The sequence below is a fragment of the Epinephelus lanceolatus genome, chromosome 15 (assembly GCF_041903045.1).
Source record: "Epinephelus lanceolatus isolate andai-2023 chromosome 15, ASM4190304v1, whole genome shotgun sequence".
In the NCBI taxonomy this organism is placed as follows: Eukaryota; Metazoa; Chordata; class Actinopteri; order Perciformes; family Serranidae; genus Epinephelus; species Epinephelus lanceolatus.
In genome coordinates this window covers 37,818,626-37,840,413 of record NC_135748.1, presented here as the reverse complement: position 1 = coordinate 37,840,413, position 21,788 = coordinate 37,818,626, and the positions used below count along the sequence as shown (strand labels likewise).

The 21,788-nt window shown below is 41.0% G+C and overlaps 2 protein-coding genes across 3 annotated transcripts; both read left to right on the top strand.

Annotated features, from left to right (window-relative positions):
• The first annotated feature begins 2,276 nt into the window (after positions 1–2,276).
• Positions 2,277–6,156, top strand: LOC144467029 (E3 ubiquitin-protein ligase TRIM39-like). Its single transcript, XM_078175274.1, has 2 exons — positions 2,277–3,504; positions 3,771–6,156. Exon 2 carries the CDS (start codon positions 3,773–3,775, stop codon positions 5,408–5,410), a length of 1,638 nt encoding a protein of 545 aa, XP_078031400.1. The 5' UTR covers positions 2,277–3,504; positions 3,771–3,772; the 3' UTR covers positions 5,411–6,156.
• Positions 6,157–6,290: 134 nt separating this feature from the next.
• Positions 6,291–10,370, top strand: LOC144467030 (E3 ubiquitin-protein ligase TRIM21-like). 2 transcript variants are annotated; one of them, XM_078175275.1, is made up of 3 exons: positions 6,291–7,734; positions 7,948–8,184; positions 8,452–10,370. In XM_078175275.1, the coding sequence occupies exon 3, from the start codon at positions 8,454–8,456 to the stop codon at positions 10,089–10,091; it is 1,638 nt and encodes a 545-aa protein (XP_078031401.1). In that variant the 5' UTR covers positions 6,291–7,734; positions 7,948–8,184; positions 8,452–8,453; the 3' UTR covers positions 10,092–10,370. The 2 variants fall into 2 exon arrangements, with proteins under 2 accessions (XP_078031401.1, XP_078031402.1); XM_078175276.1 differs by having other exon boundaries at positions 7,948–8,356.
• The last annotated feature ends 11,418 nt before the right edge of the window (positions 10,371–21,788 follow it).

The window sequence follows — 21,788 nt, the reverse complement described above, 5'->3', positions numbered from 1 at the left end:
AGCTGATTATCACAGCTGATTATCACAGCTGATTATCATTATGCTTTATTGCTGCAGTGTGATGGAGCCGCAGACCTTTGCTGCTCACACCCTCCTGTCTTCTGTGAGGCTGTGCCTTGGCTCATTGGTATCTATGTGTCAAATCACTCCAGGAAGTAGACTAACCCTAAAAAAATGTATGATTACCAAAACTATGGATGGCATTCATTTGGTCCTGTTTTTAGGCTGCAGTTTAGTGTGTGGTGTGTCACCGGGCCACCACACCCTAATATCTGCAGCTGTTGTGGCATTCAGTGTTTCTGGCTCTTTTGGCTCACAGCTCTATCTCCTGTGTCGTGGCTGCTTTGGTGTTTTGGCTGTTCAGGTCTTTGACAAGCTCCTCAGCCACAAGTGTCGGCTCTCCGCCCACCAAAGGCTGGGCTTGCTGCCCTATATCTTTTATTGTAATGAATGTATACTGCTTTACTGTGTATATGTATATATATATATATATATACAGTACAGGCCAAAAGTTTGGACACACCTTCTCATTCAATGCGTTTTCTTTATTTTCATGACTATTTACATTGTAGATTCTCACTGAAGGCATCAAAACTATGAATGAACACATGTGGAGTTATGTACTTAACAAAAAAAGGTGAAATAACTGAAAACATGTTTTATATTCTAGTTTCTTCAAAATAGCCACCCTTTGCTCTGATTACTGCTTTGCACACTCTTGGCATTCTCTCCATGAGCTTCAAGAGGTAGTCACCTGAAATGGTTTTCCAACAGTCTTGAAGGAGTTCCCAGAGGTGTTTAGCACTTGTTGGCCCCTTTGCCTTCACTCTGCGGTCCAGCTCACCCCAAACCATCTCGATTGGGTTCAGGTCCGGTGACTGTGGAGGCCAGGTCATCTGCCGCAGCACTCCATCACTCTCCTTCTTGGTCAAATAGCCCTTACACAGCCTGGAGGTGTGTTTGGGGTCATTGTCCTGTTGAAAAATAAATGATGGTCCAACTAAACGCAAACCGGATGGGATGGCATGTCGCTGCAGGATGCTGTGGTAGCCATGCTGGTTCAGTGTGCCTTCAATTTTGAATAAATCCCCAACAGTGTCACCAGCAAAACACCCCCACACCATCACACCTCCTCCTCCATGCTTCACAGTGGGAACCAGGCATGTGGAATCCATCCGTTCACCTTTTCTGCGTCTCACAAAGACACGGCGGTTGGAACCAAAGATCTCAAATTTGGACTCATCAGACCAAAGCACAGATTTCCACTGGTCTAATGTCCATTCCTTGTGTTTCTTGGCCCAAACAAATCTCTTCTGCTTGTTGCCTCTCCTTAGCAGTGGTTTCCTAGCAGCTATTTGACCATGAAGGCCTGATTGGCGCAGTCTCCTCTTAACAGTTGTTCTAGAGATGGGTCTGCTGCTAGAACTCTGTGTGGCATTCATCTGGTCTCTGATCTGAGCTGCTGTTAACTTGCGATTTCTGAGGCTGGTGACTCGGATGAACTTATCCTCAGAAGCAGAGGTGACTCTTGGTCTTCCTTTCCTGGGTCGGTCCTCATGTGTGCCAGTTTCGTTGTAGCGCTTGATGGTTTTTGCGACTCCACTTGGGAACACATTTAAAGTTTTTGCAATTTTCCGGACTGACTGACCTTCATTTCTTAAAGTAATGATGGCCACTGGTTTTTCTTTAGTTAGCTGATTGGTTCTTGCCATAATATGAATTTTAACAGTTGTCCAATAGGGCTGTCGGCTGTGTATTAACCTGACTTCTGCACAACACAACTGATGGTCCCAACCCCATTGATAAAGCAAGAAATTCCACTAATTAACCCTGATAAGGCACACCTGTGAAGTGGAAACCATTTCAGGTGACTACCTCTTGAAGCTCATGGAGAGAATGCCAAGAGTGTGCAAAGCAGTAATCAGAGCAAAGGGTGGCTATTTTGAAGAAACTAGAATATAAAACATGTTTTCAGTTATTTCACCTTTTTTTGTTAAGTACATAACTCCACATGTGTTCATTCATAGTTTTGATGCCTTCAGTGAGAATCTACAATGTAAATAGTCATGAAAATAAAGAAAACGCATTGAATGAGAAGGTGTGTCCAAACTTTTGGCCTGTACTGTATATATATACATATGTGTGTATATATATATATATATATATATATATATATATATATATATATATATATATATATATATACATATGTATATATATATATATATACATATGTATAATGTTAATTTTCCATTACACTGCTTTTGGCCTTAGTTGGAATTAAATGTAAAATTCATGTAATTATGTACATTTATATTAAGGTTTGGGGTTTTGTAGCACTGGTCAATTGAGTGTGAGTGAATGTGTGAATGAATGTGGGTGAGTTTTATACATATTGACCTTTGTGTTTTTCTTAGCATCCATAGCACCTCATGGCAGGGTTTCAATCACCCTCCTTTGCTGTGGGCGTAGGGTGGCAGTCCAATCACCTGGTGGTGGTGGTGTTTCTCACGATTTGTTTTTTGCATTGGTGTGCAGAGTCACAGGTCGTAAGTTTGCGGACCGCTTCCCCCTTTTTTGATTCTCAGCCACCTGTGGTCAGCCCCAGCTCTAATCTCACTTCCCTAAATTCTCCTGCCTAAGTGCTTGTTATTATCAGTTATTATCAGTTATTAGTTTATTGCTAAATCCTAGTGTCCATGACATTTTAGTTTTAAGTTTGCATATTGTTGGTTAATTTTTGTCAAAAAATATCCTTCTTTTTATGGTCACACATCTCTGACCCTGTGGATTCATTCAAACCTGTGTGACCTCATTATTTTAAAGCAGTGGTTCCCAACTGATCCAGCCACGGGTCCAGGTTTCTCCTTCCTGATTAGTTCAAGGTCCACACAGTTTGATATATTCAGCATCATACTTGCTTTATGCCGTGTCGTCAAGCTAGTTTGCTGTCTCTGTCAAGTAGCTGTCTGTTAGTCACTCACTCTACAACAGGAAGCAGCACTTCCTGCACATGGCTTACTGAGACACGTGAATAAACTGAGCTGTCTTTGTTGTTAATGATGACACCAGCACTTTGCTTTTCCTGCTATAACAAGTCAAAATGTGTAAAAAAGAATACAGTATGCTCCTGTATTTCATAGACTGACCTCATTTGTTGTCTGTTTGTCAATGTATGCTCTAGAATGCTACATGCTACAATGCTGCTACAGAATCGTGTTTCAAAACAAATATGACTCAAAAAAAAGTCTGCAATAATTACAGGGTGGCTGTATACAGCTTCCTGTACTTGGCTCCAATAGAGTTGAAAGGAGGCGGAGCTACAACAAGACAGGAAAACAACAAGACTTCAAAGTCCGACTCCTTCAAGGAAACTAAAAGTTAGTAAAATCGACGGGGGAATTGTAGTTGAGACACGTCTTGCTGTTTGTCTTTGAAGATATAATATAGGGAACTAAGCTCCCAGAGTCTTTCCAACATACACAGCAGAGTCTCTGCACGCTGGTGAGTACAGCTGATCATTTCTACTGTGTTTAAACAACCAGCATTACCACATATCTGCACTGTGCTCACACAGGGTGTGTCACCTTTTCATTTAAGAACAAGACTTGTTAAATGAAACTTTTACTTATGTGGACTGTAGCTATATGGTATAAAGAAGACTCATAACATTGTAGTATTCATACTTTGATATTTTCAAACAGATAATCAAGAATTCTGTCATTCTAGTTTTGCTTTTTCACACTTTCATTGTTGCTCTCATTGTTTAGATATGGCTGCTGCCAGCAGTTCACTGTCTGAAGATCAGTTTCTGTGCTCCATCTGTCTGGATGTGTTCACTGATCCAGTCAGCACACCATGTGGACACAACTTCTGCAAGAACTGCATCACTACACACTGGAATATTGATGTTACCTATCAGTGTCCCAACTGTAATAAGGGTTTCGACACAAGACCTGAGCTGCAGGTCAATACTTTTGTCTCTGAGATGGTTTCTCACTTCAGACAGTCAGCTCAACAGAGAGCCAGCAGCTCAGAGCAACAAGCTGCTGAACCAGGAGACGTTCCCTGTGACGTCTGCACTGGACCCAAAGTGAAGGCCCTGAAGTCCTGCCTGGTGTGTCTGGTCTCCTACTGTGAGACTCACCTGGAGCCTCATCTGACAGCATTAGGCCTGAAAAGACATCAGCTGATTGACCCTGTGAAGAACCTGGAAGGCAGGATGTGTAGGAAGCACAAGAAACCTCTGGAACTGTTCTGTAAGCCTGATCAGAGGTGTGTCTGCATGCTCTGCTCTGTTTTGAACCACAAGTCACATGATGTTGTGCCTCTTAAAGAACAATATGAAAGAAACTTGGCCAAGCTGGGTAAGACAAGGGCTACAATTGAGCAGATGATCAAGATGCGACAGTTAAAGATCCAAGAGTTCAAAGATTCAGTCAGCATCAGCAGGGCAATTGCAGACAGAGAGATAGCAATCAGAAATCATGTCTTCACCAAGCTGAAGGAGGCTATTGAGAGACACCAGGCCAAACTTATTAAGACAGCTGAAGAAAAGCACAGAATGACAGAGCAACAGGCTGAAGGCTTTATCAAAGAGATGGAACAGGAAATCTCTGAGCTGAAGAAGAGAAGCTCTGAGCTGGAACAGCTCTTACTCTTAGAAGACCACCTTAACCTCGTCCAGAACTTTTCATCCCTGCATGCTGCTCCACCCACCAAGAACTGGACAGAAGTCAGAGTCTATTCCCCTTCATATGAGGGGACTGTGGGGACAACTGTTGATCAGTTGGTGAAGATGGTCAAAAAACAGGTCAAGAAGTTTCTCAAGGAGTCTGAGTTGAAGACGGTCCAGCAGTATGCAGTGGACGTCACACTTGATCCTGATACAGCACATCCCCGACTCATCCTGTCTGAAGATGGGAAACAAGTACGTGACGGTACTGTGTGGAAGGATCTCCGACATAACCCAGAGAGATTTTCTCACAGTCTCTGTGTCTTGGGGAAGCAGTTTGTTTCTTCAGGAAGATTTTACTTTGAGGTTCAGGTGAAAGGAAAGCCTGATTGGGGTTTAGGAGTTGCTGCAGAGTCAGTCAACAGAAAGGGGCTACTCAGTGTAAGCCCTAAGAACGGTTACTGGACAATGCATTCAAGGAAAGGAAATTTCTACCATTCTTTTACTGAGACCTTCGTCCCTCTCTTTCTGACATTGAAGCCTGAGAAGGTGGGGGTGTTTGTAGATTATGACGAGGGTCTGGTCTCCTTTTATGACGTTAATGCTGCAGCTCTTATCGATGCACATATTGGCTGCTCCTTCACTGAAAAACTCCACCCAGTCTTTCTTCTCTGTGCAAATCAGGGTGGTAAAACGTCTGCCCCTCTGATCATCTGTCCTGTCCACCCTACTTAGTGGAATGACATGTCATGTTCCGCAAAAAGACTGACTTTGAGATGAGGTGAGAGGAACTTTCTTAAGACAGACGGAAATTCATGCAGTTGCAGATCTGATGTTTGATGTAAGTGTTCCCTTAATTAATTTTCTTGAGCAGTGTATTTTGGTTAATTGTGGAGACCTTTAATAAACATCCCATTTCTACTTTCTACTGTAACACTATCATTTGAAAACAAGTAGTTTAAGTTTTAAACCTGTCTTTAAACATCAAAACATTACATCAGACCAAGCTTGGGAGTTACCTTATTTTGAACATAGATAATGACATTTTTTTCAAATGCAACTTTTTTTGATGACAGAGCATCAACAGTGTTATCTGTCTGTGCATATGTCTGCTGTGGTGAATACATGTGTGCTGTCTAGATATCTGTTATACATGCTGGATCTCTCATTCCTAGGGTGTTTGAATAATAGAAAATATTTATGAGTTAGAAAAGTGGGATTATTGTGCCTCTCTGTGGCGGATCAAACCAGTGGGAAGAACCAGAGTTGAATCTGTGTGAAATGACGTATGAATAAAGGAGAGCACTGATTCTGTTAGCTTTTTTTTTCTATACTTATTATTTTGTACTGTTTCCTTTTTGTAAGAAACCAAGGCAAGTAAGACTTCCCTGCTTTTCAAATAGCTTTCATTGTCATTTAAATAAGATTCTAGAATTTTATTTGTCATATTATCATACATTAAATATTTTGTGGTTGTCTCAGTTCATAGTATCTGTTTTTTTCTGAACTTCCTTCATTAAGTCGTCTTAAAAAGAATTATACCAAGAATAACTCAGAACAAAAGGGGTACAAATATTCTTTGAAATTATGAAAAAAGGGTTTTAAGGTGTTGTAAATATCCATAATTGACGTAGCTTTTTGATTTGTTATTTTAGTGTTTCAAAGTGCAGTTTCAGTTCATGTTTAACGTGGTGGATATTGGGCTTTCTTTCAGACTATTTGCATTCATGGATCAAAAACCATCAAACAGATTTAAAATTTTGACAGATCATGTTTTACACAACAAAAACAACATGTCTTTTATGTTTTAATGACCTTAGTTCTACACAACATTCCAAAAACATGTTAAACATCAATCCAGAAGAATTTTCCAGCCTGTCTCATTTGTCACCTCCTCTTTATAGAAACAGTCTCTTTTTCACTTTTCATGACTTTCCTCAGATGAGCGAAACAGCGCCCCCCTGCTAACTGCTGGTAAATATCAGCTAGCCTGTGTGGTCAAACGTGGTATTGCACCCTACGAGGTCCCAATTCCAATCCGATCCCTTACAGACTCACTGACTTAGAGGCGCGTTCATGTGAAGTGCGTGAGTGTGTGAGGGCTGTCCCATTGTCAAATTGTCAAGTCAGTGAGTCAGTGAGTGAGCCCTTTATGCCCCCTTACCGTAGGTCAACATCGATGCGGACTTACGGTAAGGAAATTACCCACAGTTCATAGTGTTGTGACGTCAAATACAGGGGTTGCCCTCGGAACACCGGAAGTAACACGGTCGGCAGATATGCAAACATTAACGTTATGGAAGGAGAGTGAAAAAATAGATAGATAAACAATGAAACATTACATTAACAAGGATTTAAGATGGTACATAAACACACATGAAGTCAGAGGAATACCAGTGGTTATATTCCACACACAAAGAATATATATATAGATCGATCGAGCTATCTATCTATCTAGATATCTAGATATATATAGATATATATTCTTTGAGTGTGGAATATATGCTGACAATAACCGATAAATGATCACGCCCAGAGCCGCCAATGTTAACAACATTTTGTAGAGAGGGGGATAAGTGCTGTCCCATTCCTATTTGTAGCATCCGGAGCCCTTTCAGACTCTCACACTCAATCACTTACAGCTGACGTCAGTTAAGTCAGTGAGGGTTCAGGGCTTGAGTCTTTAGGGGCCGGATTGGAATTGGGCCTAACAATATGTGATTAATAAATAAACAGCACGTAAATGCGGTCAGTGTCAAACTGCTGCGAAACACAGAATGGACAAGTGTCTGGAAAAGAAACCCTGAAGTTAACTGTGAAGCCAGTCATATTGTGACCTCACAACAAACAAGGAAAAGTTAACAACAGTTTTTTAGAGGAAGCTAACAGGAGAGTTAGCTTGTTCCCGGTGATGCTAATGATGCTAGCTCACGTGTAAGCTAGCAGCAGGTTGAAGAGGAGAGAAGAACCACTACAGCAACAAGTGTAATGAGACATTATATGATGTGGACACTTCATCTCCATGACAGAGACGACAGCTGGGCTGAACATCAAATAACGTGAGTTAAATATATGTTTCATCAGTCTGTTTGGTCTCTGGTTTCTCTGCTGATGGTGAAATGTCTCCATAGTTGTCTGTCTGCAGAATTTTACAATTCTTTGGCTCTGTTCTCACAGCAGAGTTAAAATTGGGGAAAAGACATTTAATTTAATGTGATTGAAATGACTTCATGAACTGTGAACCGCTTCCTGTGCTTTGCTGCCTGTTACAGGTGTCTCATGCCAAAGGTTGCTCAGCTGAAAACAGAAAAAAGTCACCAACAAAGCTGGAACAAGGGGCGGAGCAAAAGCAAGGCGTGAGTTTAAACGTCAGACTCCTGAAAGGAAACTGAATGTCAACAGGAGTACTACGGTTGAGACACGTCTTGCTGTTTGCTGTTAAAGATAAATTATGGTAAACTAAGTTTGCAGGGTTTTTCCAAACTACACAACAGAGTTTCTGCACATTGGTGAGTACAGCTGATCATATCTACTGTGTTTAAACAACCAGCATTACCACATACCTGCACTGTGCTCACACAGGGTGTGTCACCTTTTCATTTAAGAACAAGACTTATTAAATTAGACTTTTACTTATGTGGACTGTAGCTGTATGTTATAAAGAAGACTCATAACATTGAGGTTATTATACTTTTATATTTTATAAACAAATAATCAAGATTTCTGTCATTCTAGTTTTGCTTTTTCACACTTTCATTGTTGCTCTCATTGTTTAGATATGGCTGCTGCCAGCAGTTCACTGTCTGAAGATCAGTTTCTGTGCTCCATCTGTCTGGATGTGTTCACTGATCCAGTCAGCACACCATGTGGACACAACTTCTGCAAGAACTGCATCACTACACACTGGAATATTAATGCCCACTATCAGTGTCCCAACTGTAAAAAGATTTTCTACACAAGACCTGAGCTGCAGGTCAATACTTTTGTCTCTGAGATGGTTTCTCACTTCAGACAGTCAGCTCAACAGAGAGCCAGCAGCTCAGAGCAACAAGCTGCTGAACCAGGAGACGTTCCCTGTGACGTCTGCACTGGAACCAAAGTGAAGGCCCTGAAGTCCTGCCTGGTGTGTCTGGTCTCCTACTGTGAGACTCACCTGGAGCCTCATCTGACAGCATCAGGCCTGAAAAGACATCAGCTGATTGACCCTGTGGAGAACCTGGAAGGCAGGATGTGTACGAAGCACGATAAACTGCTGGAGCTGTTCTGTAAGACCGACCAGATGTGTGTCTGCATGCTCTGCACAGTTTTGGATCACAAGTCACATGATGTTGTTCCTCTAAAAGAAGAATATGAAAGAAACTTGGCCAAGCTTGGATGGACAGAGGATGAAATTCAGCAGATGATCGAGGAGAGACGACTCAAGATTCAAGAGTTCAAAGATTCAGTCAGCATCAGCAGGAAAAATGCAGACAGAGAGATAGCAATCAGAAATCATGTCTTCACCGAGCTGAAGGAGGCTATTGAGAGAAACCAGGCCAAAGTTATTGAGTCGACTGAAGAAAAGCACAGAATGACAGAGAAACAGGCTGAAGGCTTCATCAAAGAGCTGGAACAGGAAATCTCTGAGCTGAAGAAGAGAAGCTCTGAGCTGGTGCAGGTCTTATTCTCAGAAGACCATCTTAACCTCGTCCAGAATTTTCCATCCCTGGATGCTGCTCCACCCACCAAGAACTGGACACAGGTCAAAGTCTGTCCTCCTTCATATGAGGGGACTGTGAGGACAACTGTTGATCAGTTGGTGGAGATGTTCAAAAATGAGATGAAGAAGCTTCTCACAAAGTTTGAGTTAAAGACAGTCCAGCAGTCTGCAGTGGACGTCACACTTGATCCTGATACAGCACATCCCCGACTCATCCTGTCTGAAGATGGGAAACAAGTACGTGATGGTGCTGTGAGGAAGAATCTCCCAGAAAGCCCAAAGAGATTTTCTCTTGGTCTCTGTGTCTTGGGGAAGCAGTTTGTTTCTTCAGGAAGATTTTACTTTGAGGTTCAGGTGAAAGGGAAAACTAAATGGGGTTTAGGAGTTGTCAGAGAGTCAGCCAACAGAAAGCAGTTACTCAGTGTTAGCCCTCAGAATGGTTACTGGACAATAGGTTTGATGAATGAAATTATCTCCCATTCTCTTACTGGGTCATTGGTCCCTCTCCCTCAGAAGTCGAAGCCTGAGAAGGTGGGGGTGTTTGTAGATTATGACGAGGGTCTGGTCTCCTTTTATGATGTTGATGCTGCAGCTCTTATCTACACCTATACTGGCTGCTCCTTCACTGGAAAACTCCACCCATTCTTCTCTCCCTGTGCAAATCAGGATGGTGAAAACTCTGCCCCTCTGATCATCTGTCCTGTCAACCCTACTTAGGGGAATGATGTCGTTTTCTGCAGACAGACTCACTTTGAGATGAGAGAAGATAAGATACCAAGATTCATACCAAAGGAAGTGTTTGTAGTTTTCACTTCTTAATGTAACAGATCCCATAATTTAGTAGTAATATGCAATGTTTGTTTGTTTTCTTCTGGTTATAATTAACAGTGATTTTGCCGTCTGTATTATCACAACATGCAAAAAGAAAAAAAACATTATTGTGACAGATATTGCGATGTATTATCATACATTAAATATTTTGTTGATGTCTCAGTTCATAGTCTGTTTTTTTCTGAACTTCCTTTATCAAGATGTTATAAAAAGGATAATACCAAGAATAACTCAGAACAAAAGGGGTATAAATACTCTTTAAAATTATGAAAAAGGGGTTTAGGGTGTTGTAAATATCCATAATTGACGCAGCTTTTTGATTTGTATGTCCGTTCAGTGTTTCAAAGTGCAGTTTCAGTTTATGTTTAAAGTGGTGGATATTGGGCTTTCATTCAGACTGTTTACATTTCTGGATCAAAAACCTTCAAAAAGACTCAACATGTCAACAGATCATGTTTTACACAACAAAAATAACATGTCTTTTATGTTTTAATAACCTTAGTAAACCTTTAAGTTAATTTAGAATAAAACAATTTTATATGTATTTATATACATATATTTATATATATATATATATCTATATATCTATATATATATATATATCATGTATATGTATATATATTAAAGTGTGTTTCCGGCAGTGTATAACCACCTAAAAATAAGAACTGTGTTTGTTACTTTAGAATGAGCCGTTTATCTCAATATATGGAGCGAGTCCTCATCTTTAAAGACCACCATGTTGCACTGCAATGATTCAGTTGTCCAGGAGGGACAGACCAAACACTGGCTCTACTCAAGGCCATTCATGTTATTTCATCGGCTGCCGTAGTACACAGTCCCTCAGTGATGAGAGTCAATAAAGTATTTAACATGAAACTGCTGTATTCGGTGTTTTACTGGTATAACCTGGTTTTGGAAATAAGGAGACCTCTGCGGATAATTCAGGTCACAGTAAAAACCTTGTGAACGTCTGGATCTGAAATAACGTGAGCAGGTGCTGGGCAAAGCGGCCACCTGCGATGTACCAAACAATGAAGGAGAAACACTGATTTGTAATGTGACACTGCTTTATTCAGTGGTTTTATTGGTTTTAACCACATGGTCAGATTGTTTTAGAGACGTAGAGACCTCTGCTGATAATTCAGCTCCTAGTAAAATCCTCCTGAACAATGAACATTGAAGGAATTCTAACCTGGAGGAGTTTCAGCTGGTTGCAATGTGCAATCCTCACCGGTGGATGTCACTAAATCCCTCTCACTCTTACACACTGGACCTTTAAATCTGTGATTGTTTTTAATGGCCAGAGCTCGTGGTATTTGGACAAAAATGATCTGTCGACCCCATGAGTTAGTTTTGTGGGTACCTGGTCATAAACCAAAGGAGTGAGTGAATTAAAAATTTGGCCAGATGATGGCATCATTAGATTTTATCCTCTGGTGATCTTGAATATAGATACAAATGTCCATGGCGGTCCATCCAGTAGTTGTGATATTTCAGTCTGGAGCAAACATGGTGGATTGACAGATTGACTTACATCGTCATACTTGGAGCTACTCTGCTAGCATGGCTAAAAGTGTTTCTTAATATTTCAGTTTTTATTGAGCTTTTATGGTGCGTACATATTACCAAGAAACTGTAGAAGTGATCAGGTGGCCACAAAGTCATTGCAACACAGATAATTTGAGGTCTTTTCGGCCCTTAGTTACTCAACATTCTCCGTTACTAATCCAGCCTTGGCCAGAAGCACTGCTGATTAGTGCAAATTCACACGTGATCTCTTTGTTTATAATTCCCCGCCAAGCAGATTTCTTTAGGTATGAGAGGTGAACGCACACATCTTCACAATAATTCACAGGCTATATCAGAGATTAAATTAGAATAAGTACATCCCTACTGTTTCCTTTTCCCCCTTTTCACTCATCGCACGGCTCTTCACAGAGAAAAGTGGTCGTTTAATCTTGAATATGCCCCAAAGACTCCAAACTGTGATTCAAGAGGATGTTTAGGGGCCCTGAATGGGGCTCGTCTCGTCTACTCTCCCCTTCTGAGTCAGACTAATCCAATATGACTGCTAATTAGATCATTCAAGTGTCTGCCACCCTGTCTGCAGCTCGCTAATGCATTACCAATACCTGCCTATACTGTCAGGATGAAGGAGAGCTTCTGTGACGAGACAGGAAATAGGGCAGATGATGGCCTATGACCGATTAGTCGATTGAAAGAAAATAATAAGATAAACTATTTTGATTAGCAATTGTTTCAGTCATTTTTCTAACTCTTTGTCATTTAATGATAGTAAATGAAGAGTCTTTGGCCTATTGGTTGGAAAAAAGAAGCAAATCACTTTGGGCTCTGGAAAATTGTGCTGATCTTTTTTTTTTTGCCATTTTATAGAGTAAACAATTGCCAATAATTACCAATAATTGGCACATTAATTGATAATGAAAATAATCATTAGTTGCAACCCTAGTGTAAAGTCTGGAGCTGCCATAGACAATGAATGAGACTGATTTTTTGGACTTACATGAGTTTTGAAAATGGGCGTAGTTGTAGTTCCCCTTCAAGGTGATCTGTAGTTTTAACCCTTAATACACAGTTTTGCCACCAGGTGGCAGAAGCTATGTTTAAAATACTGCGTAAAAACCATGCAAGTCACTGAATTCTCTGCAACAAGTTCCTGCAAATATTTCACAATAAAATACTTTTTTATAACATGAAAGATTCCCTCCGCCGAAATGATAAGGTGCTTTTAATTTTAAATAGATACAGGAAGTGTTGAGTTCAGGGGCCTCGCTGGCGTAGTGGTTAGAGCATTCGTTCCAGGGTTCGAATTCTGCTGGGGTCAACGTCAGCAAAGGTGTGCAGTTGCAAGAGGTTCCCACCGCCGAATCAAACGGGATCCGATAAATCGCGCCAGCATTTTTCTTTTAAAACTCTGTCAAGGAGGAACAGCACTCATTCTCATTCACGATCTCAGCTGACACCGTAGGACCGGCGTGTCGGGCTGTATTCGGGCTGATACTGTGTAGTCTGAGCCCAGCGTAAAGTGGAACACAGCCTAAATTATGTGTTATTTCCATGGCCCAGGAGAGTTCAAACAAAATTGAATGAAACAGAAAATGTACCCATAAACTCAGAACGTTCCTCTGGGTGCTCTCAGTGTCACCTGGAACATCTTACACCATTCATCGTCTGTGAAGATTTTACATTTCTTGTGCGTAATTTTACACACATTCTCCCACAGTCAGGCAGATTTGGTGTCTTCTTCTAACACTTTTGGTTCTCCAGTAGAATTTAAAATGAAGGCCTGTGGGTTTAACAGAGGTTTGGCTCTACAGCTGTTAAAGTGGTCACTATGTTGTTTTTTTTCCAACAGTATTTTTATTGATTTTAACAACAATAAACAAAGACATACATGTACATGCTAATGAAAAGGACACCAGAACAAAATCTTGGTACAATCGATGAGTATCAAACACTCATGTAATCCACCCCCACCCCAAAAGTATGACTTTAAAGATAAATAAATAGATAGAATAAAATAAATGATGAATGAATAAATGAGAGAGGAAATAGATAGAGGTTATATTAATGTACAAATTTTGACAATAGATAACTGGTTGTTTTTATACTGACATCATTCAGAGGGATATATTTTAATGGTGTTAGTGATACAGCTTATTGATTGGTCCTTGGCTAATTTACATGAGACATTTATATGAAAGTAAAGTACAGTTACTTTAAGATGATAGGTATCAGGTGTCAAATGTGCTTAGTTACATCTCATCACTGGTGTTATGTGCAGTACATACAGTTTCATTATTTGCCAGCAGATGGCACTGTTGTCTTGGCAAAGTTTCCCAGGTCACATGGAGCTGATTAGTGTTTTACTTTAGTCAGCCTGTGTGAATCCATCCATTGCAAACACACACACACGCACGCACAGGCGCGCGCGCTTGCTTGTTGTCAGGTATCAGGTGTCAAACTACCAACCACACACACTTGAGGGAGTGTCGCCACAACACCTGAGAAGCTGCGAAACCCCCTCAGAGCTCGGAGGGGACAGCAGGGAATGATAATGTTTATTTGTAAAGAGCTTTTTAAAACAGTCACAGTAATGATATGAGAAATGTTAAATACAAACAGAATCGGTCATTATATCAGAGAAAAAGAATTTATCATTTTTCTCCAGCACATTAAAAAACTCAATCAGTTTTACATTTATGAGGGTATTGTCCAAGACGTCACCATTGTCCCAAGATGTAAAACACATTTATTATAGTGTTCACCACATGATTTTTACCACAGAAAATACTTATTAGTGCAGATTTTATGATCTCTAAGCTACTGTGGGTTGAATCATAACCACTTGGATAATAAATCAGACATTCAAGGATTTTGTTAACCTCTTAAAACTCAGATTCTCTCTTATTATTTAGTAGTAGTTTTGGAAAATAAAAAAACTGGAAAAATAAAGAGGCTCTGTCTTGAAGTAACAAGTTTGTACTGATATGCCGACGGAGTCAAAGAGGAGAGGTAAGCTGTGTTTGGGTTTGTTAGGCTGCTATTTTTCATTATCACTAATGAAAATGCATGTGAGAATTTCCCAGAACCCAAGTTGACATGATAATATTGCCTTTTTTTGTTCAAACAATCCAAACCGCAAATCTATTCAGTTTACTAACAGCAAATATTCACATTTTAGAGGCTGGAATCTGTAATTTTGTAAATTTTTGCTTTACAATTGGTTTGAATTTAACCGATTAAAAACATTGACAAAAAATTCCCGTTGGATAATTGTTTCAGCTGGAATGTTCAGTCTCTTGTTTTTTATGTGTTCTGTTCTGTTTACTCAGTCTGATTAGACAAATAGATTTTTAAACATGGATGATGCACAGATGGAGTAGTTTTTTTTTTTACATTAACTCAGACAGTTACAGTGCCCTTTATTAGGCTTCTTTCCTCTGCTGTTTGGTGCACAATTTATTTGAAATTTTATCTAAAAATATTTAACTTTATGATCATTTTTCTGGAAGATTTCTTGTTGTATTTGCGATGTAGGCTGGGCCAAATGTTTGGCATGCCACTGAACTACCCAACCTCCTGAAACACGTTGGCATTGTATGTTCCTGCAAACCACGGATACGTTACAGTTGCACGTTATTTTATATCAGATACATTGACGTATAACGTTTTAACACTATTGAGGTTAATGTGTGGTAAGGTTAAGGGACAAAAACCTCTTGGGTATGGTTAGGAAAAGGTCATGTTTTGCTTTAAATATTCGGTTTTGGGGGCACAATTCCTGCTGGAAATGTGGTGATATGGTGGTAATAAACAAATGCTTTACATGGCACTATCTCCGCTGGAAGAGCAGCTGTGAGTCACTACCAAACAGCCACGCTTGGTGCCTAAAAAAGCTGCTGGAAACTCAGCAATGATTGGCTAAATCACAACTGGTTTTGTTGGTCTCGAACAGAGGTCTGGAGCTTGGCAGGCATCTCGCCTCAGGCTGTTCTCACAAACTGTTCATACGTCTTCCTACAAAAGTAATCCACCCAAATTTGAACATATCCCACGTATTTTGAAAGGCATGACCAATACACTGTAAACATGGAAGCAGTCCTGAGCAGTGTTGTAAGGAGGGTGGGCTGATGGATGGGTCACAAAAATTTGGACGTTCACCCGGGACTTTCCCCTGGAGTCGCAGGATCAAGACCATCTGAACTTTGAGTAGGGTTTGGATTTTTTAAGGTATGTCCTCACCATGTTCCTTTTCCCAAATCAAACCTCCGTAACTTTACATTAATTATGTAACAGTACATAACATCATTTGTGGGGTGCTATTTTGTAGGATATCATATGAAATACTCTATGAGAATACGTTGCTCGCCTAGATGTCACACCATCCCCCACCCCCTCCACCTCCTGATGACATAGTCAGCTCAGTTTATATGTTGATATACCAGCACCTGCCCACAGCAGCAGCACTCAGCTTATGGGGAAATGGGTTTCCTCTTTTGTTCCAAGCCCGGAGTAGGGGGTTGGGCTTTGTTGTTACAAGGCTTTGAGGTTACCGGCAGTTCAGTTTTCGGGTTTTGTTTCGCTTAGCTTCAGTTTCGATCTTTAGGGGTACGAGCTGGGTCTGACGGCTTACTTCGTGGTTGGCCCAAGGACTCCCCATCTTTTGTTTCTTTCGGCCGGGATCTCCAACCCTCTTTTGTTCCTTCCTTTTGAGTTGTAAGGATGGTTTGTTTCTTCTGATAATAATCGAATTTTGGTTATTTCCCCTTTGCAAATTGTGTCCAGCATCCTTCATATGTTCCGGTCTCAGCTGAGCCTTTTGTCTGTTAAGTGAGGCCGTAGAAGATACGTATGAAACATGCATACATATATCGTATTCGTGGTTTGCAGTAACATACAATGCCAAGATTTTCTTCTAGCAACCGGGATGCTCTAAAATATAAATTAATGAACTGACTTCTGTGGATTATTTAGTGATCGATTGATTGATAGTTGCAGTTTCTTCTAGTTTACTTTATTTTGAAATTCCATCTGTTATTGACCCGTGCATGTGTGCATGTGTGTGCAGAACACTCACAGGTACATGAGAGTATAATTTCTTGTTGGCAGCAATGAGAGTGAGTGCACTCTGTATAATATTATTCACCTTGCTACAGATGACCCCCACATGAAAAGCTGAATTTCCGTTACTCTGTGAAAAAGGACAACAGAGTTAATCTCACCCACTCAGGCCTACCTGCTGTCGCCGGGCGAACGCTACAGTAAACGTACTGATTGGCCATCGGCCTCCTGCTCCATTGTTGTGGCCGCGCTCCTGTTGTCTCATACCTCAACAGCTGTAATGAGAGAGGGAAGGCAGGGAGGTGGGGGAGGCCTTTTTCCCCTCCTGTAGGGAAGCTGTTGAGCTTAATGTTTAATAAGCCACTGGACACAGAAGGAAACCCGATCCTCTCCAGAGAGTGTGTTTTTGTGTTTGTGTATTTGTGTGTGTGCCCTCTCCGCGCATTTGTTGTGTGAGTATCCAAGCGTGCTGCATTATTCTCTGGTCAATGTGTGAATCAGATGCACTGTGTTGATTGGGCTGTGTTGTAATCGACTCTTTATTCAACTCAAGGCCAGATAGTATTTCTCCTCAGAGCCCTGCAGCTCCTGACAACACACAAGACTCCTTTTTCGTTTTGTCTTTTCAAGCTCAATTGATCAGGATTTTTATAAACAATGAATCAAGTGACTGTATCACGTGAAAGCCGCAGTTTCTTGTTTTGATGAATCCACAGGAAATTATCATCAAATCCTCTTTTTACAGCACGAATACTGTAGATCCCATTTTCACCAGGTATTAACATGTAATCTGTTACCTGTAAAGAGAAAGGCAGAAGATTATTGGATCGGACAGACCACTTCTGGAGGTGGTATTGCTGGCATCGTAAATGGATTCTAGCCAGGTGTTTATGACAACTGTACAGTTTGACCAGTTTTACACATAGCCACATAAACATCTCTGTTTGCCAGATCACAAATCAGATGAGAAAGGTGGACACACTGCACCACCGATTGAGACACATCCCTTTTAATGCATCAAGTAACTAATTAAAACCAAAGTTACAGACAAATGACAACTTAAGCATGATAAGAGCTACCTAAAATGACGGAAACAGTCTCTGGGATAAAGTTATCTAATGTGTGCTTTGATTTTTTTATTGCGGCCCATGTCTCATACGCAAACATGGAAGCGGCGGGGTTTATGACCTGTTCTACAGCCAGCCACCAGGGGGCGATGGAGATGTTTTGGCCTCACTTTTTTGGAGCTGTCATGTTGTCGATCTTTATTATACAGTCTGTGGTGTTAACCAGTAGCTGGCATGGGTGTTATAAAAACAGTGCTGTTGTGGCTAGCTAACATTAGCGTAGATGCTAGCAGAGCTGAGTTTTTTTCTTTTTACCTACAGTGGAGAAGGTGTGACCTGCCCTACTTTGCCTTACTTTGCCTCCAATTGGCTTACCCTGACGTAAGGTTGCAGCGATATACTGGTTTTGTGGTATACCGTGATTTAAAAGTTGACGGTTACCATACTATGTGCATTTGCTTATCTGCGATACTGAAACAAAAAAATGGACGGACAATCTCCTATTTATTTTAGTTATTTTCGAAGGGGAGACGTTTTACGCATGCTTCCATGAACAAAATGGTTTCAAGTTTTAATTACAGTTATAAAATGTTTGTTTAACTAACAATGACCCCTCCAATTTTTATTCCTTTAAGGGTCACTCTGACTGATGATAAAATAAATTCTGTAATACCGTGACATCGTGAAACTATGATACTTTCTGAGACGATTATCGTACCAACCCTACCCTGACAATCTCACCCTAACCAATGTTACTCCTATTAATTAAACTTACCCAATCCAACCAACGTAGGCAACAAGCAACAAGTACTAGCCAATCAGACGGCGGGTAGGGCAGGCAATGTGGCGAGCTAACGTTAGCTAAGGTGCTAGTGGAAATGGGATGTGGTCAACTAAAGTCCATAGTAGCTAACGTTAGCTGAGTATGTTAAACTGAAGTCCACAGTGCTAATGTTAGCTGAGATGCTAGTGGAGATCTAAAATCCGGGTCCATGTCATTGGTTCGACATCCCATTAGTCCGACTGTCCGCGGTGGTGAACGGCCCGCGGCGGGCGTATGGTGCGCCGCGACCGGCTTGAGGCGGAGCAGGCTCACGGCTTATGTGTTTGTCAATTTCTTTTTCATTTTAACCCACACCATGATCTTTTCCTGACCCTAACCAAGTGGTTTTTGTGCCTAAACCTAACCAGACCTTAACCACAGGGCATCATGATGATTTCGGAACGGACTTCGGAACAATGAGTTTAATATGGTCGGAACAATGGGCTGTCGAACCAATGGGCAGTTCCCCTAAAATCCACAGTCCTTGCTAACGTCAGTTGAGTGTGTTAAACTGAAGTCCACAGTGCTAATGTTAGCTGAGATGCTAGTGGAGATAAGTTGGTGGGAGGCCTGTGAGGGCAATGAGGTGCGATGGGACCAAAATTAATTATTGCAGCTTTAAAATGACATGCTTTGATAGGCATTAATTGAAGTGTCTTGTAATGCTGGTGGCTTGTTTGTCGTGCCATCATCAGTTTTGAAACACCAATGTGAGGGAAGGTTTTGATCAAACTAAGGGAATGTGAAAGTACAGTAAGTTCAGGAAACATTTTAGTGAGTTTCCACTGCGTCCTCGAGTGTGCAGTAAAAACTAGTTTAATGTGTAGTGACCCTTTCACTGCTGTCCCTCCTCGGAATGAAAGAACAAACAAACAAAATAAAACAGGAATACCGTGCATGCATTCTTTTGCTTAACTTGATATTGTTATTAAGAGCTGACTTTTTTTCCAGAGAGAAGGAAAGTTACCTTCCAGCAGCTGCAGGTTGACTCATCACATTGTTCCTCCCTTCATTACGGCACCGCTGCACCTTTTACTTAATACCTCATTGAGACCTTTTTTATTGTTTATCCACAACAGCGGAACAACCCTCTTTTTCCAGTTGAAAGACGTTAACTTCCCCTCTTCCATCATAGGATGAAACGTTTATGCCAGCATGCCATCCTTCTCATATCCCCTGAATCATATCCCCTGCATTGCATCCTTAGCATCTGTCTTCATCCCTTTTATCTGCTCTCATTAAAAATGTCTGCGTACAAGTCTTTATTCTGCTTCAGTTTTTTCAGCCTTAGCCTTGTTTTTTAGCTTTGGCTCCCTAGTCGACCGATAGTCGTCATTTAGGGCCATCAGTCGACTAGTCTCCTGCATGTTTACAGTATTAATGTAATGACTAAATGATATATTTTGGAGGTTTGAGTTGAAGGTGTGAGAAAGAATAGTATCAGTAACATTGTTAACACTGTGCTACATTACAGAGAAATACAAAACCGTACTAATGAACCTTCATTAATATAGGCCTATATTTTATCTACAAGTGCACGTCACACACTGAGCGAGCCGCCTGTTAATGACGCTGTGGGCTAATGGGCATGTAGCTACTTCCATGTTTCAGATGATACGTCATGTTTGTAGTCGACCAATGAAGATGAGTTTACATATCACCTTGGGTTCATCCTTCACCTTCTCAAAATGATCCCACACTTTGGATTTCCTGCCCGACATGTTATTAACTAGCCTGTGGAATAACCGCAGGTACCAGCCCTGGAAATTAAAGGCCATAAGCATGCCGGGTCTTTAACCTCCTGGAAAACGTGACCGCTATTCAAAAGGGGTTTTGATACTGGTATTGGTATGAGCTTAAACTGAGTCATCTGTGTGACTACATCCATTATAATAGCTGCTGGTTGGCTTTCAGTCCTCTAATTATGCTATCGTGGCATTCATGTGTGTATTTTGGGACCAAATATTTGTGTCTATCATTGGTAATGAACTACTAAAGGCAAAGAATGTAAAGATCATTCTGGTCCTCGGGGCTTTCAGCTGCACCTCATGGTCTTTATCAGCAGATTGAGTTTGCTTAGTTGTCATCACGTGACCTAAATATTTAAGTTAAAGGGCGGGTTCCATGTTTTTTTTAAATGGGGAAAGCCCACTCAGCTGTTAGTATAAAAGGAGTGATGTAGTTTAGAGTGGCAATCACTGATACTGAAAGCACTAATTCAGATAATTCGGAGTTTGGTTGTATAACGTATTTATCCACAGTCCACGTCATATTGTCACAGCTTTACTCTGCCGTCAGCCCTTTCCTACGGAGGACTAAAGCCGTTATTGCACTCTTCAAAGTCTTTGCAGAGCAACGGAGCTGTCGGTCGATCTCTGCCTCGATTGGTTAGTCATTTGTGTTGCTGTGTGACTTTCAGATCTGTACTAACCTGCCGTCCACAGCAGAAACACTGCTTAGCTTCGAAGATTAGTCAAGAAGATTGATGACATACAATTCTCAAAGACAGTGTGGCTCAGTCACGAAGATGCACATTGAGAGGGGGAATTATTCGTCACCATGTATTATGTCAGGCCACGAGGAAAAACGTTTTTAGAAAGGCTTGCAAAAACAAAATTCTGACACTAAAAGCTGCAGAGCGATATAAAACCTCAAAATAATGGACCCGCCTTCGAGGTCAGGTGCCAACGAGGGGTCAAACCCAGATGTAACCTTTTTGTTTCTGTTTATAGAAGATATTTGGTGTCCAGTCGTTGTAACACTCTGCTCCAGAAAGGATAGTAGATAGTAAGATGGCCTTGAATGTCACTGTCAAAGAAATGAGTTGAAACACATGGTCAAAGGACACCAGATGAGGTATCTGTTGTCATATCGTCCAAACTCCGAAGAGCCAGCAGATCACACACATTGCTCTCCCTCCACAGCTGTGTGCACCAGAGCAGCTGGACGCACACTGAGGCTACAGTTTAGGCACCAGCCAGCTAAGCATTCATATCAACCACATGGCGTTTGACTGGCGGTAATAATACAGCTTTTACTCATCAACGGTCACACTGAATGGCTATTCTGCTGCGGTCACGTGTCCCTTGTTGGCTGAAGCTGCTGGCC

Excerpts from the sequence above, each read along its gene's own strand:
- LOC144467029 (XM_078175274.1), top strand. The coding sequence starts at position 3,773 with ATGGCTGCTGCCAGCAGTTCACTGTCTGAAGATCAGTTTCTGTGCTCC.
- LOC144467030 (XM_078175275.1), top strand. The coding sequence starts at position 8,454 with ATGGCTGCTGCCAGCAGTTCACTGTCTGAAGATCAGTTTCTGTGCTCC.